Below are 12,615 nucleotides of genomic sequence, written 5' to 3'. Positions count from 1 at the left end.
GGTTTGTGCAGCTCAGGGGTTGTTGGCTGTGAGCTGGAATCTTCAGACTCTGTGATATAAAATGAGTCAGATTCTCATTTTCTGTTAATAACCCACAGCACTGTTCTGGCAGAGTCACCCAGCAATAAATCAAATGGGAATTCATTCCCCTTTGGAAGCTCTTTGAATGCTTCCAGGAGGTGAGGCTGGAGCAGAAATATGAACCTGGCCCTGAGAAGCTTTTTCTACCCCTCCAAGGGAGCCATCAGCCTTGGGATTCACTCACGGGGTATGTTAGCTCCATCCCTCCATCTGGCAGCTCAGGGAATGTGCTGTGCAAGCCAGAAAAATCAGAAAATCACAGAAAAATAGGGATGGAAGCCCTCAGTCTATTCCCAGGGCTGGGAGAGCTAATGAATCATACCTGAAGGGTTTTTGAGAGGCTTTTGTCTGGCCTGTTCCTAAAGATCTTCCAAGATCTCTCTCTCTCTGAGCAATCTAGTCCAGAGCTCAGCTGTTCTTGCACTGATGTCCACCACTAAGATTCCTTGCTGATATTTAGGACTGGGATGTTCAATTTGAGCTATCAGGGCTTGGAAAATAAACGATTCCCACCCTTCTTCCTGCAGCCTTGCTGGTTTTGAGGAAATGCCACCTTGCTCCCTTCTTGATGTTTCATTTTTCATATTGAAAAACCGATTATTTCAGGTTTTTTTTTTGCCTCAGAATCAGCATTTTGTATCTCCTGAAACACAGACAGAAGCACCTGGGATCCCCAGGAGTGCATCTGCAACTGGAAGGGTCTGGATGCGCTTGTGACCCTGTCAAATCCCTGCCCTCCCTCACTTCTTCTTCACCAGCACAGAAAAATATTCTTTGCTGTTGTTGTTGGAAAAACCTGGCGAGGTCTGGGTATCCCCAGAGAGTCAGGATTATCCCATTCCAACCAAAATCAATGGGAAAATGCCCAGAAAGTGGACTGGAAGTGACACAGAGATCAGCAGAGATCAGGAACACCTATGGATGTCTGAGGGATATCTGCATCTCTGCTGATCATAATGACAGTGTGGAATATTAAATATAAAATATAATAAATATAAGACAAGTATGTATATAAAAATATAATATCTATATTATAAAAATATATGTATTTTATAGATATTATGTGTATTTTATATATATTATATATATTTTATATAATATATTGTATTAATATAAAATTATATAAAATAATATATTTATATCAACATATTAATATTATACTGTGTATAAAATTTATACATATGTTTTGTATACTTTCTTCATATAAAATATTATATATACTATTTTAAACATAAAATAGTATATATAATATATAAAAATAATATAAAATATATACATATAAAATAAAATAGAATATAATATATGATAAATACATAAATATAGCATAATATAATATATTATATAATAAATATATAATATATAATTTGTATATTATATATAATATATAAATATATTATATATAATATACAATTTATGTAAAAATCCAAGTATTATGTATATATAAATAGATATATAAAATAAATATATATAATATATAATATATAATATATAATATATAATATATAATATATAATATATAATATATAATATATAATATATAATATATAATATATAATATATAATATATAATATATAATATATAATATATATAATACAATATAATTAGAGATATAGAGATATAGAAATAAAGAAATATAGAAATAAAGAAATATAGAAATATAGAAATATAGAAATATAGAAATATAGAAATATAGAAATATAGAAATATAGAAATATAGAAATATAGAAATATAGAAATATAGAAATATAGAAATATAGAAATATAGAAATATAGAAATAAGTGGGGTTAAAAAAAAATATTAAATATAAAGCTTGCCACCAACCCCAAGCTTTTCCCACCACATGGATCCACCTGCTGGAGGACCAAAGCAGCTGGCACTGCCCCCATCAAGCCAAGGCAAGGCAGACTCACCAGCCCGTTGCAGTTGCTGATGGCCACCTTGGAGCTGAGGTACTGGTCCTGCAGGTGCCCGGCGTAGTGGCAGTCCTCGTGGAAGTCGTGCTGCCAGTCCATGCCATCCCGCTTCCAGTACTCCACGGTGAAGTGCTCGGCCAGCAGGTTGGAGTGCAGGGTGAGGTTGAGCAGGAACTGGGTGTGGTGGGCAGAGACTTTGTAGAAGACCTGCTGCTCCGAGGGCTCGTAGGGCAGCGAGCGCCGCGGCCGCGGCTTCAGCTGGCGGCGCATGTCGAAGGTGAGGAAATCGCCGTTCTGGTCCACTTGGATGGGGAAGGCGATCTCATAGTGATCCAAGCTGGACAGGAATTCCTCTGGGGAGGGAAGGACATGTATTGGAAATGCAGCCTGCAAAGGTAGTTGGATGCCCAGCAACGCCAGCCTGAGTGTATGGCAGTGGGAGGGTCATGGTCCTGCCACGGCATTCCGAAAATTGGGATCCCAAGGTTCTGCCCAGCCTGCAGGATCCTGGGTATCCTGGATTGTCAAGCAAATTTTGTTCTATTTGCCATCTGTATGGCAGTTCTGTTTTGTCAAGTAGGCAGTTTTCCTTATCTCTTCCACTTCTCCCTCTGGGTAGACATCTGCTGATAACAGCTATTGAATGTCCCTGCATGGCTGATAAGAACTACAGCATCCCATTGGGAGATGTGAGCCCAGAGGGAGGAGCCAAGCATTCCTGCCTGGATATAATCTGGAGATTCTGGAACACCAGCACAGCTTCTCCACTGGATTCCCCAGAGGAACAGCAGCTGCCTCTTCTTCCACTGGATCTTCAGAGGAAGAGACTGCACCCTTCTCTACAGAACCCCCCTGCTCCAACAGAGCCACCCCTGACACTGCAGGAGGGCTGCAGCCACAATTCCAATGGGACTGCTGCCAACAGCCTGACCCACATGGTGTCACGTTGTGTTCTGACTCTGTCAGTGTTAGTTTAGTTTACTGCATTGTTTCTCTTTTTATTTTCTTCCCTAATAAAAAACTGTTATTCTTGCTCCCATATTTTTGCCTCAGAGCTCCTTAATTTAAAATGTATAGCAATTTGGAGGGAGGGGGTTTACACTTGCCATTTCAGGGGAGGCTCCTGCCTTCCTGAGCAGAAACCTGGCTTTCAAAACCAAGACTCAACCTGAAAAGGGAGTTGGACAACCAGCAATGCCAGTCTGAGTGCAGTGCAGGTGGAGGGTCATGGTCCTGCCACAGCATTCCAAAAATTGGGATCCCCAGGCTCTGCCCAGCCTGCAGGATCCTGGGATATTCCCCAAATACTGCAGCCTGCAGAACCTTGGGATAGCAGTTTTTGGAATGTAACTTTTTCCTCTGCAGGTAATGGATAATTGTGTAATTGGATAAAAAAGTCCACATTGTGGGCCACGGGTAGTTGGTTATTGGGTTAAAATTAAAAATAATTTAGGTGTCATTTCTTAATTGGACAGTTTATCCTTAAAAGGCCTTGTAGAGAGAGAGATGGAGCTCCATTTTTAGTTTGTTAGAGTGAAGTCCTGTAAAACTCAGAGTTTGTGAGACTGTGACATTGATAAGAACTAAAAACATCTGAGTCAGAACAAGAAATACTGTCTTGAGTGCTTTCAATCCTGACCCTGACAGAGGCAGAAAAGAAGCAAAGGAACTGACAATCTGGCTTTGTCTGACAGCCCTCAGCCCCGGAGGCTTGGGCTGAAAGGGGAAATATTCATGTGCTGGTCCATGACAGCTTCTCCTCACTGAGTGTCCTCCTGAACTCCTCATGCGTGGAGCATTTGAGCCTCCTGAGCCCTCGTGGGAGGAGATTTTCCCTCTGTTCCTTCTGGAAAAATCTTCCTGTGCTTTCTGCATCCCACTTGTTGATGTTTCCTAAGCAGGCAGGAGGAGCCTGGCTGCTCCAGGGTGGCTGAATTTTGAATTTTGCCAGCCCTCACCTTCAGAGCCTTCCCAGCCATCAGAAACTCAGCCAGCTCCAAACTGCACTCTCACCACAGGGCAGCACTGGAAAGTTTCCTTTTCCTCTGTTTTCCAGTGTGGGAGCCTGACACAGTGGTTTCCTTGGCCACCAGGAATGGGACAGCCCTTCCACTTTCTGGGATTAGGGCTGAGCTCCCATTCTTCCCAATCATAAACACTCCTGGCGCCTCTGGCCAGAATTAACTATTAGGGTTTAACTTGCCATGCTCCAGCTTTTCCTCCATCCCAGCACCTCCCTGTGATGGGGCTGGGCAAACAAGGGTGACTTTTTGCACTCAGAAATGACTTCAGGCTTGGAAAAATTTGCTGTCGGAAGTGTTTTGTTTTCCTTTTTGCCTCTTTGCAGTCCACGTGGGCTTGGAAAAGAGTGAATCATAGGGTGGTTTGTGCTCACTGTGGCTACAAAGCACCTGGGACTCAGGGCTGGAGGCTCTGATCCTGACCTGAAAAGCATTTCCAGGAGGAAAAATGTGTCCAGAGCTGAGGGTGGGGTGGTGTGGGAGAAGCTGGTGGTGCTGTGGGGCTGGACACTGCATCTCCTCAGGGATGTCACTCTGGACACAACCAAAACCACTACTGTTGGGAAGGATGAAAGTTTGACGAGAAAGTCTCACAGATATGTGTGCTTGGGAGAAAGATTTTTGAATGCAGAATCTGAAGAAGGGATAGAGATGGAAGCAAGTTTTGATATAGAAGAAAAGAATTGCAGATCCAGTCTTACTGGATAACCAAGAAGCCAAAGGGTGTGTTAGTTAGAAGGGGTTTTTATGACTTACACCAAAGGATAAACCCACCCCAAGCAAGAAGATGTTTTTACCAAGCAGAAAGACAGCACAGGCAAACAAGTCAGCAAATGTGACAAGTATAAAAAAGGTCTCAGAATTTTCTACTGCAAGAAAACTGTAAAACAACTTCTAGCTTAGACTGTAATGTACTGACTTCTAGTGATTGGAGAATGATAATATAAATATGGTAATTACAGTAGTTATGATAGGCTATAGATAAAAGTTAAGGTATAGATTGGTTCTACTGTATTAAGATGCTCAGCAAAGAAAAGTATCTAATGCATTGTAACCAAAAGAAAAGTATATAATGCATATACTTTAAAACCAAAGGGTCTCCAGGCCTGCCTGCAGCTGGAGCTGACAGCTGCAGGCGCAGGCTCTGTCACCCATGACCCTGGACTGCTGTAATATCTTGGACACAATAAACTGCATGTTGAAGAGCCACCTGGAGCCTTGCATCTCTCTTTCAGGCTCTTACACACTTCACCATCCCATCCCATCCCATCCCATCCCACCCCATCCCACCCCTACCTTGTGACTGGAAGGGGAAGCTGGGGAAGGTGCCCCCGGCCAGGCCGAGGGTGAGGGTCCAGGTGAGGAGCCTCCAAGCTGTGGCCATGGTCAGCGCCGCTCGTGTCGGAGCAGGGAGATCTGTGCCGGCTGGGAGGGCGCTGTCCCCACATGTCTCTCCCTCGGCCACCCCTTATGTCCAGAGAGGAGTCCCGGGTCCCTCCGCAGGCATCCTTGGCTGCTCTGTGCTCTCCTGAGGCTGGCAGGGGTGGGCAGTGCCAGGCCAGCACTGCGGGGTCAGCACGGGCTCGTCCCCAGCCCCGGCATCGCCCCTGCAGGGGAATGTCACAGACATCTGTTATGAAAAATCCTTTCCTTAAGATTTTTTCTCCTGAGAAGCTGAGAGACCTCAAGAAGAAAATGTAAACATTGATTACATTGATTATCTGCTGCTGTGGAATGCAACAGGTGGATCTTTGATTGGTCTCATAGAGTTGTTTCTAATTAATGGCCAATCACAGTGAGCTGGCTCGGACTCTCTGTCTGAGCCACAAACCTTTGTTATTCATTCCTTTTGTTGCTATTCTTATCTAGCCTTCTGATGAAATCCTCTCTTCTATTCTTTTAGTATGGTTTTAATATAATATATATCATAAAATACTAAATCAAGTCTTCTGAAACATGGAGTCAGATCCTTGTCTTTTCCCTCATCCTCACACCGCTGTGAACGCTGTCACAGGGGAGAGGGGGATGAGTGAAGGGTGGAGGAGAAGGTCTCGAGGCAGGCAGGGGAATGAGGAAAGCAGGGTCCTGGAGGAGGCAGGAGTGGGGTGGAAAGAGAAGAAAAGAGAAGAAAAAGATGAGAAGGGTTTGAGGGTGGATTACCCCATCAGCTCTGCACTGCACTCAGGGGTTCTCCCAGCTTCTACCTGTGGAAAGGAGCTCAGGATCAATGGGAATCCTTTATCCTGTTGCAGCACCCTCCAGGAAAAGCAGCCCCAAGAGTGCCCTGGGTCACCTGATCCCTTAAAGAGAGCAGGAAATAACAGCACTGGCAGGGAGTGGTGAGCAGCAACCCAGAAATCCTCTTTGGATTTCAAACACACTTTAAGGACTGTCACCGCACTGAGGGAAGAGCACTTGCTCTCAAAGTGTGCTGGCTGAACCTAAAAAAGTGATGGAAAACAAAGAACTCATTCAGGGAACTCACCCTCAACCCCATCCACAAATGGATCCCGAGATTCCAATCGCATTTGTTCTTTAAAACGCTCTGCTAATTGCTCTGGTGAAAGATTCCTGGCTTGCAGAGAATTTCCACTCGGTCTGAGGCGATTACATCAAACTCAAATCGTGCTGGGGACTTGTACAAAGCCTGTGGGGTTTTCTTCTTACCCACCCACTCAATGAGTATGGGATAAGTGCAGCACATCCCAGAGAACCCCAAATATCCCAGGGGTGACGCTGCAGGGCATGACCCAGCAGCCAAACCCAAACCTCCCTGCAGGGGTGGCAGATCCCATGGGCTGGAGCAGGGCTGGGAAAGGCAGGATGAGCTCCCCGGGATGAGCTCCCTTGAAAGGCAGGATGAGGTCCTGGGAAAGGCAGGATGAGCTGCCAGGAAAGAATGGGATGAGCTCCCCGTGGAAGGCGGGATAAGCACCCCAGGAAAGGCAGGATGAGCTCCTGGGAATGGCAGGATGAGCCCCCTGGGATGAGCTCCCGGGAAAGGCGGGATGAGATCCCCAGAAAAGATGGGATGAGCTCCCCTGGAATGGCAGGATGAGCTCCTGGAAAAAGCAGGATGAGCTCCCTGGGAGCATGGGATGAGCTCTCAAGCATGGGAAGAGGCTGGAGATGGGAGGAGGACGCTCTTTGCAAAGGTGTCAGCGGCCAGGGCCTGTGTGTGGTCCTCATCCAGTAATGCTTAACCCCTGCCTTGATGGTTTAAACAGCCCAGGGCAGGGGAGCTGGGTCCTCCTGGGATCTGCCCCGCTCCCCTCCGTGTCCTTATGGGAATCTGAATCCCTGAAAATGAATTTCTGCTCCTGTTTTCCCATCTTTACTGTGCCATGAATGGTATTTGTGCTGCAGGAATGACACCCAGCACAGGGGGTATAGGAGAGGTACAAGGGCAAATCCAGGAGATGATTCCTGCCCCAAATTTATCATGGAAATTGCAGAATGGTTTGGGTTGGGAAGGACCTTAAAGCTTATCTCCTTCCACAGGGGCAGGGACAATTTCCACTACCCCAGGGTGCTCCAAGCCCCATTCAACCTGGCCTGGGACACTTGCAGGGATCCAGGGGCAGCCACAGCTGCTCTGGGCAACCTCACAGGGAAGGATTTCTTCCTAAAATCTCATTTAAATCTCCCCTCCTTCGGCTTAAAGCCATTAACCTAAATTAATGTTCTTTTCCCCTACTAGTCAGAAACAGTGCGAGATGAAACACACACCTTTAAACACAACTCAGGGTTGCATAATATAAAGATTAAGATTTTTCACTGCTTATTTACAGTTAAGAATGGCCAAAGATCCTCAGTGGGGACTCGGCCTGGACTCCCCAGTCCCATTTGGGGCCACTTGCCAGGTTTTCCTCTGCAAAGCCCAGACACAACAAGAGGTGTCCTCCAAAACTTTGAGTGGCCCTGAGAATGAAAGGGGCGACTCCCACCTTGGGCTGCTCCTTTCCCTGGGACAGGTAAGGGGAATCAGGGAGTGGGGAGAAGAGGGTTGAGGCAGGAATTCTGCCTCATTCCACCCCAAAAAGAGGGTGCTGAGATCTAGTGACAGCATCACCTGTGGTGCCACAGTGAGGGCACAGCCAGGGCTAGGAAAGGCAGGTGGGGGCTGAGGGAACTGAGCTGGAAAAGGGAGAAGTTGCAAGCAAAACCCTCTCCTAAATCTGCATTTTCCAGCATCTCCCAAAGCTTGTGATTCCAGCTTTTCAATCCTGTCACAGCTCCAAAACCCACAGAGCCCAGCTAAATTGTTGTTGAGGATTGCAATGCAAGATATTTTCAATTGCCATCTGTATGGCAGATTATCTTTGTCAAGTGGGCAGTTTGCCTTATCTCTCTCTTTGAGTGACCACATTCACTCCTCCCTCGGGAGGGGACATCTGCTGATAACAGATTATGGAATGTCCCTGCATGGCTGATAAGAACTACAGCATCCCACTGGGAGATGTGAGCCCAGAGGGAGGAGCCAAGCATTGCTACCTGGATATAATCCAGCGGTTTTTGAGACACCAGCACAGCTTTCTCCATGGGATTCCCCAGAGGAACAGCAGCTGCCTCTTCTTCCACTGGATCTTCAGAGGAAGAACACATCCTTCTCTACAGGACCCCCTTGCTCCAACAGAACCACCCCTGACACTGCAGGAGGGCTGCAGCCACAATTCCAATGGGACTGCTGTCAACAGCCTGACCCACAGGGTGTCAGGTTGGGTTCTGACTCTGTCAGTGTTGTTCTAGTGTACTGCATTGTTTATTTCATCTCTTTATTTTTCTTCTCTATTAAGGAACTGTTATTTCCTGCTCCCATATTTTTGCCTGAGAGCCCCCTTGATTTAAAATTTACAGCAATTTGGAGGAGTGGGGAGGATTTACATTCTCCATTTCAGGGGAAGCTCCTGCTTTCCTTGGCAGACTCCTGTCTTTCCAAACCAAGACAAGTGTATTTTCTCCTGGGCTTCACACAACTGATTTCCCCTGTTTTCCAGCTGTCAAACCCTTTTCCTCCAGGCTTCCCATCCTCCCCCTGCCTCTCCATGACCCTCCCCATGTCCCCTCTGCCCTTCCTGGCCCCTCAGCATCCCCTGGAACTGTGGCTGGGAAGCAGCCCCGGCGCCAGGAGCCCGCAGCCTTGACCTTGGGGGAAGGAGAAGCGCTGGGAGCAGCACAAGGCAGGAATTACAGCTGCAAAAAATTCCTGCGGGCCAGGCTGGGGGAAGGGCCCGGCTGCGATCCCTCCCTGCAGGCAGCGGGGAAAACACGGCTCCTTCCCAGAGGGGCTTCATTGCCAGAGTCCAGGAGCAGCAGGAGCACCTGGAGGAAGGTGTTCTCCACACAGGTGGATCCTGGTTTTCTCCCCGTGGGCAGATCCAGCTCCCAGGAGCAGGAGGAGCACCAAGAGGAAGGCCCAGGAGCCAGAGGAACTCTGGTGCTTCCATCCCTACCAAGTTTTCCATAACCCCATTGTGCAGCTCGCAGGACCATCCCAAGGATCGCGGAGCCCCGGCAGGACAGGGGGGTGCCACGGGCCAGGCTGGGACAGCTTGGGGACAGCTTGGGTGTTGGGGAAGATGAAACAGGAAAGCCTTATGATTGTCTGGCAAAAGATTTTGAGAATATAGAAACTATAAGCAAGATTGAAATCAAAGCAAGCTTTGAGATTCCTCAGTTACGGAACAATGGGAAAACAATGGTGTGGCCAGATGGAGGTAATCCCATTTTGATGGAACAACAGCCTCTGCTTGCAGACAGGCCCAAGGGTCAGAGCAGACCCTACCAGCTTGGCAGAAGGGGCCCAAAGAGGAGTTTTTAGGGTTTAAAACGTAACACAGTATAGTAATGTAATGATTCTCATAGGCTGTATGTAAATGCTATAGGATTTGTATATTGTACTACATTGGTTGGTGAGAATCAGAATATTCAACACAGAAGATGATTTATTGTATTGTAACGGGAACTTCGCTCTCTTGCCTTTTACACTCTTACCCTTTTACTCTCTTACCCTCTCACCTCTCTACCCCTCTCTCCTCTCAGCCCTGCTCTGAGCTGTGGCTGCAGCTCCCAGCAGGGCCCTGCACCCAGGCCCTTTGCAATAAACCTCAAATTCCAAGGCCAGAAGAAGATTTATTGTATTGTAACGCAAATCTCACCCTCTGATCCTCTCTTTTACTCTCTCATTCTCTCTTTACCACTCTCTTATCTCTCTCTCCCTCTTTGGGGCCTGCTCTGAGCTGTGCCTGGCAGCTCCCAGCAGGGCCCTGCACCCAGGCCCTTTGCAATAAACCCCAAGTTCCACGACCTGGCTGCAGAGATCTCTTGTCTCCGTCCGTCCCCACCATCCTACCCCAACGCTCCTACACTCAGGGACAGCTTGGGGACAGCTTGGGGACACGGCGTGACCTCTCTGGTCTCGTGCCTCCCTCGCTTGGGCCGCTTCCGATCTGCTCCTTCCCAAGGAATTCGCTGTCCTTGGCAGGCTCGGCTCGGGCTGACGCTCCCGGCTCCCGGTGCCAAGGGTGGCTTTGGCCGAGTGAACCCGAATGACACCAAGGGACAACGCCACCACACCAGGGGACAACGCCACCACAGCTCCAGTTCACCTCCTGCCACCCCAAACAGTGCCGGGAAGGAAGGGGCTGGGAAAGGGGTGAAATTCCAGCTGGGATGAAGCGAGGAGAGAAGAAGGAGCAGGGAGATGAGAGCTGCTCCCAGCTGCAGACAGAACTCCCCGGCTGCTGGGCCGGCTCCAGCAGCGCTGGGGAAGGTAATAGGAAGCAGATGGGCGATGCTCGGGGCCAAGAGGAAGGTTCAAGGTGCCTCCTAGTGCAGGGAAGAGGAATTTAACTGCTTTTAAAGATGCAGGACCCGGCGGCTTCCAGGTTTCTCATCCAACTTTTGCAAATTATGAGCTCAGGTGTCCTTATCCCTTTTTTTTCCCTTTCTTTTCTGAGGGAGAAATAAATACAAACACAGATTTCTGCTTCCAACTTTCGCCGGGGAGAGGAAATACTTTTAGTGCCCCCCCTACCAGGCCTTCCACTGACACCTTTCAGACGTGGGAGAATTTGGAGCACTGGGAGCTGTGGAGAAGTGAGAACAGCACCTCAGTGGGAGCACTGGGAACAGTGGGAACAGTGAGAAAGCAGTAGGAAAGCAGTGGGAAAACAGTAGGAAAGCAGTGGGAAAAAACAGTGGGAGCAGGTCCCCACAGCTGCACCACCCCAACAGCATTTCTGGGCTGCATTATTTTAAGGAATGAAAACCTCAAGGTTCTTTATTCTTGTGTAAAATGGGGAATTGACATCACCCTATAACCACTCTGGGGTTATTGGGGTTATCATGGCGCCACAACTCACAGCTTGATCCCTTTTTGGCCCCAGGTGCTCCCTGACCCTCCCAAGGGGCTGCTTAGCCCCACAGCAGCCCTGGCAGCCCCTACAAACAGCACCACAGGGGTTTCTGCTCCTCCAGCTGCTCCAGCCTGGGATTTGTTCCACCAGGTCAAAGTTTATCTCTGGGGGAAGAGCTCTGAGCCCCAGGCTGGCCCCACAGGCCTCATTTTTGATGGAATCCAACCTAAACACAGCAGGGGCTGCAGGGGACTGGAATTTGGGCTCAGGGGCTGTGCCATTGCAGGGAGGGCACTTGGCAGCAGCAGCAGCAGCAGATTTTTCAGGCTTTCCTGAAGAAAGGACCCACATGGATCCCCTTCTACCCACAGTGGGCTCTCTCCTGCTGCCCTCCAGGACACACAACAGCCCCCGAGTGCCTGTAGCTCCTGGGTGCTGCTCCTAAAGTCACCAGAAGAACAGTGCCCCTGTCACCTGCCATCGCTGCTCTGTGCAGATGACACCTCAGGTTTGAGTTTTCTTACTTTTCAGATTCTGTGCTGCTTTCATGGGTGAGTCTGGGCATCATAGAGGGGATGGTGAGCTCTGTGCACAGAGCAGGGAGAGAAAACAATTCCTGCTCCAGCTGGGGACCAAGGACAAACGATCCAAATCTCAGGCCCAAGAGCACAAACACCGTGGGCTGGAGAGAGAAAAACAAGCAGGATGGGACTGCATGGGCAGGGGCTGGAATTAGACAATTAACTCAAATATGCAAATGGAGCAGAACTGATCAAAGTGAGAGACCCTGTGACCTGTTGTGCATTTTGTGACCATTTTGATTCATCTTGGGTGCAGCCCTGGCTGGGCTCCTGTGCTACCCAAGGTGCATCCATTGAGGCCTTTCAATAAATCCCTGCTTTATGCTTTAGCTCTGTCTGGTCTCTGTTCTAGCTCAGCCCTCACAAGGCATCAGAGGGCCACAGGTTTTGGTTGTAAAGCCTCAGCTGGAATCAACTTTCACCCTTCCAGTGAGGAAACTTTTCCTCATATCCAATCTGAACATCTGCTGGGGCAATTCCAGGCTGTGTCCCATGGCTTGTTCCCTGGGAGCAGAGCCCAAACCCCTCGCTATCCCCTCCTGTCAGGGAGTTGTGCAGAGCCACAGGGTCCCCCCTGAGCCTCCTTTTCTCCAGGTTGAGCCCCTTCCCAGCTCCCTCAGCCTCTCCTGGTGCTCCAGAATCACTGAACCAAAGACCAT

General features: G+C 48.2%; 1 protein-coding gene across 1 annotated transcript in view; it reads right to left on the bottom strand.

Moving 5' to 3' along the window:
• ADAMTS10 (ADAM metallopeptidase with thrombospondin type 1 motif 10) overlaps positions 1 to 12,615 on the bottom strand; it is a 74,090-nt gene that overhangs the window by 51,780 nt on the left and 9,695 nt on the right. The window contains exons 2-3 of the mRNA XM_063160875.1: positions 5,314 to 5,624; positions 1,994 to 2,349 (exon numbers count right to left, since the gene is read on the bottom strand). Of these exons, the coding sequence (XP_063016945.1) occupies positions 1,994 to 2,349; positions 5,314 to 5,401 (444 nt within the window). The 5' untranslated portion in view covers positions 5,402 to 5,624. The remainder of the gene's footprint in view (positions 1 to 1,993; positions 2,350 to 5,313; positions 5,625 to 12,615) is intronic.

Source organism: Melospiza melodia, chromosome 7 (assembly GCF_035770615.1).
Source record: "Melospiza melodia melodia isolate bMelMel2 chromosome 7, bMelMel2.pri, whole genome shotgun sequence".
In the NCBI taxonomy this organism is placed as follows: domain Eukaryota; kingdom Metazoa; phylum Chordata; class Aves; order Passeriformes; family Passerellidae; genus Melospiza; species Melospiza melodia.
Note: the sequence above shows the minus strand (reverse complement) of the source record. Positions and strands in the feature narration are given on the sequence as shown.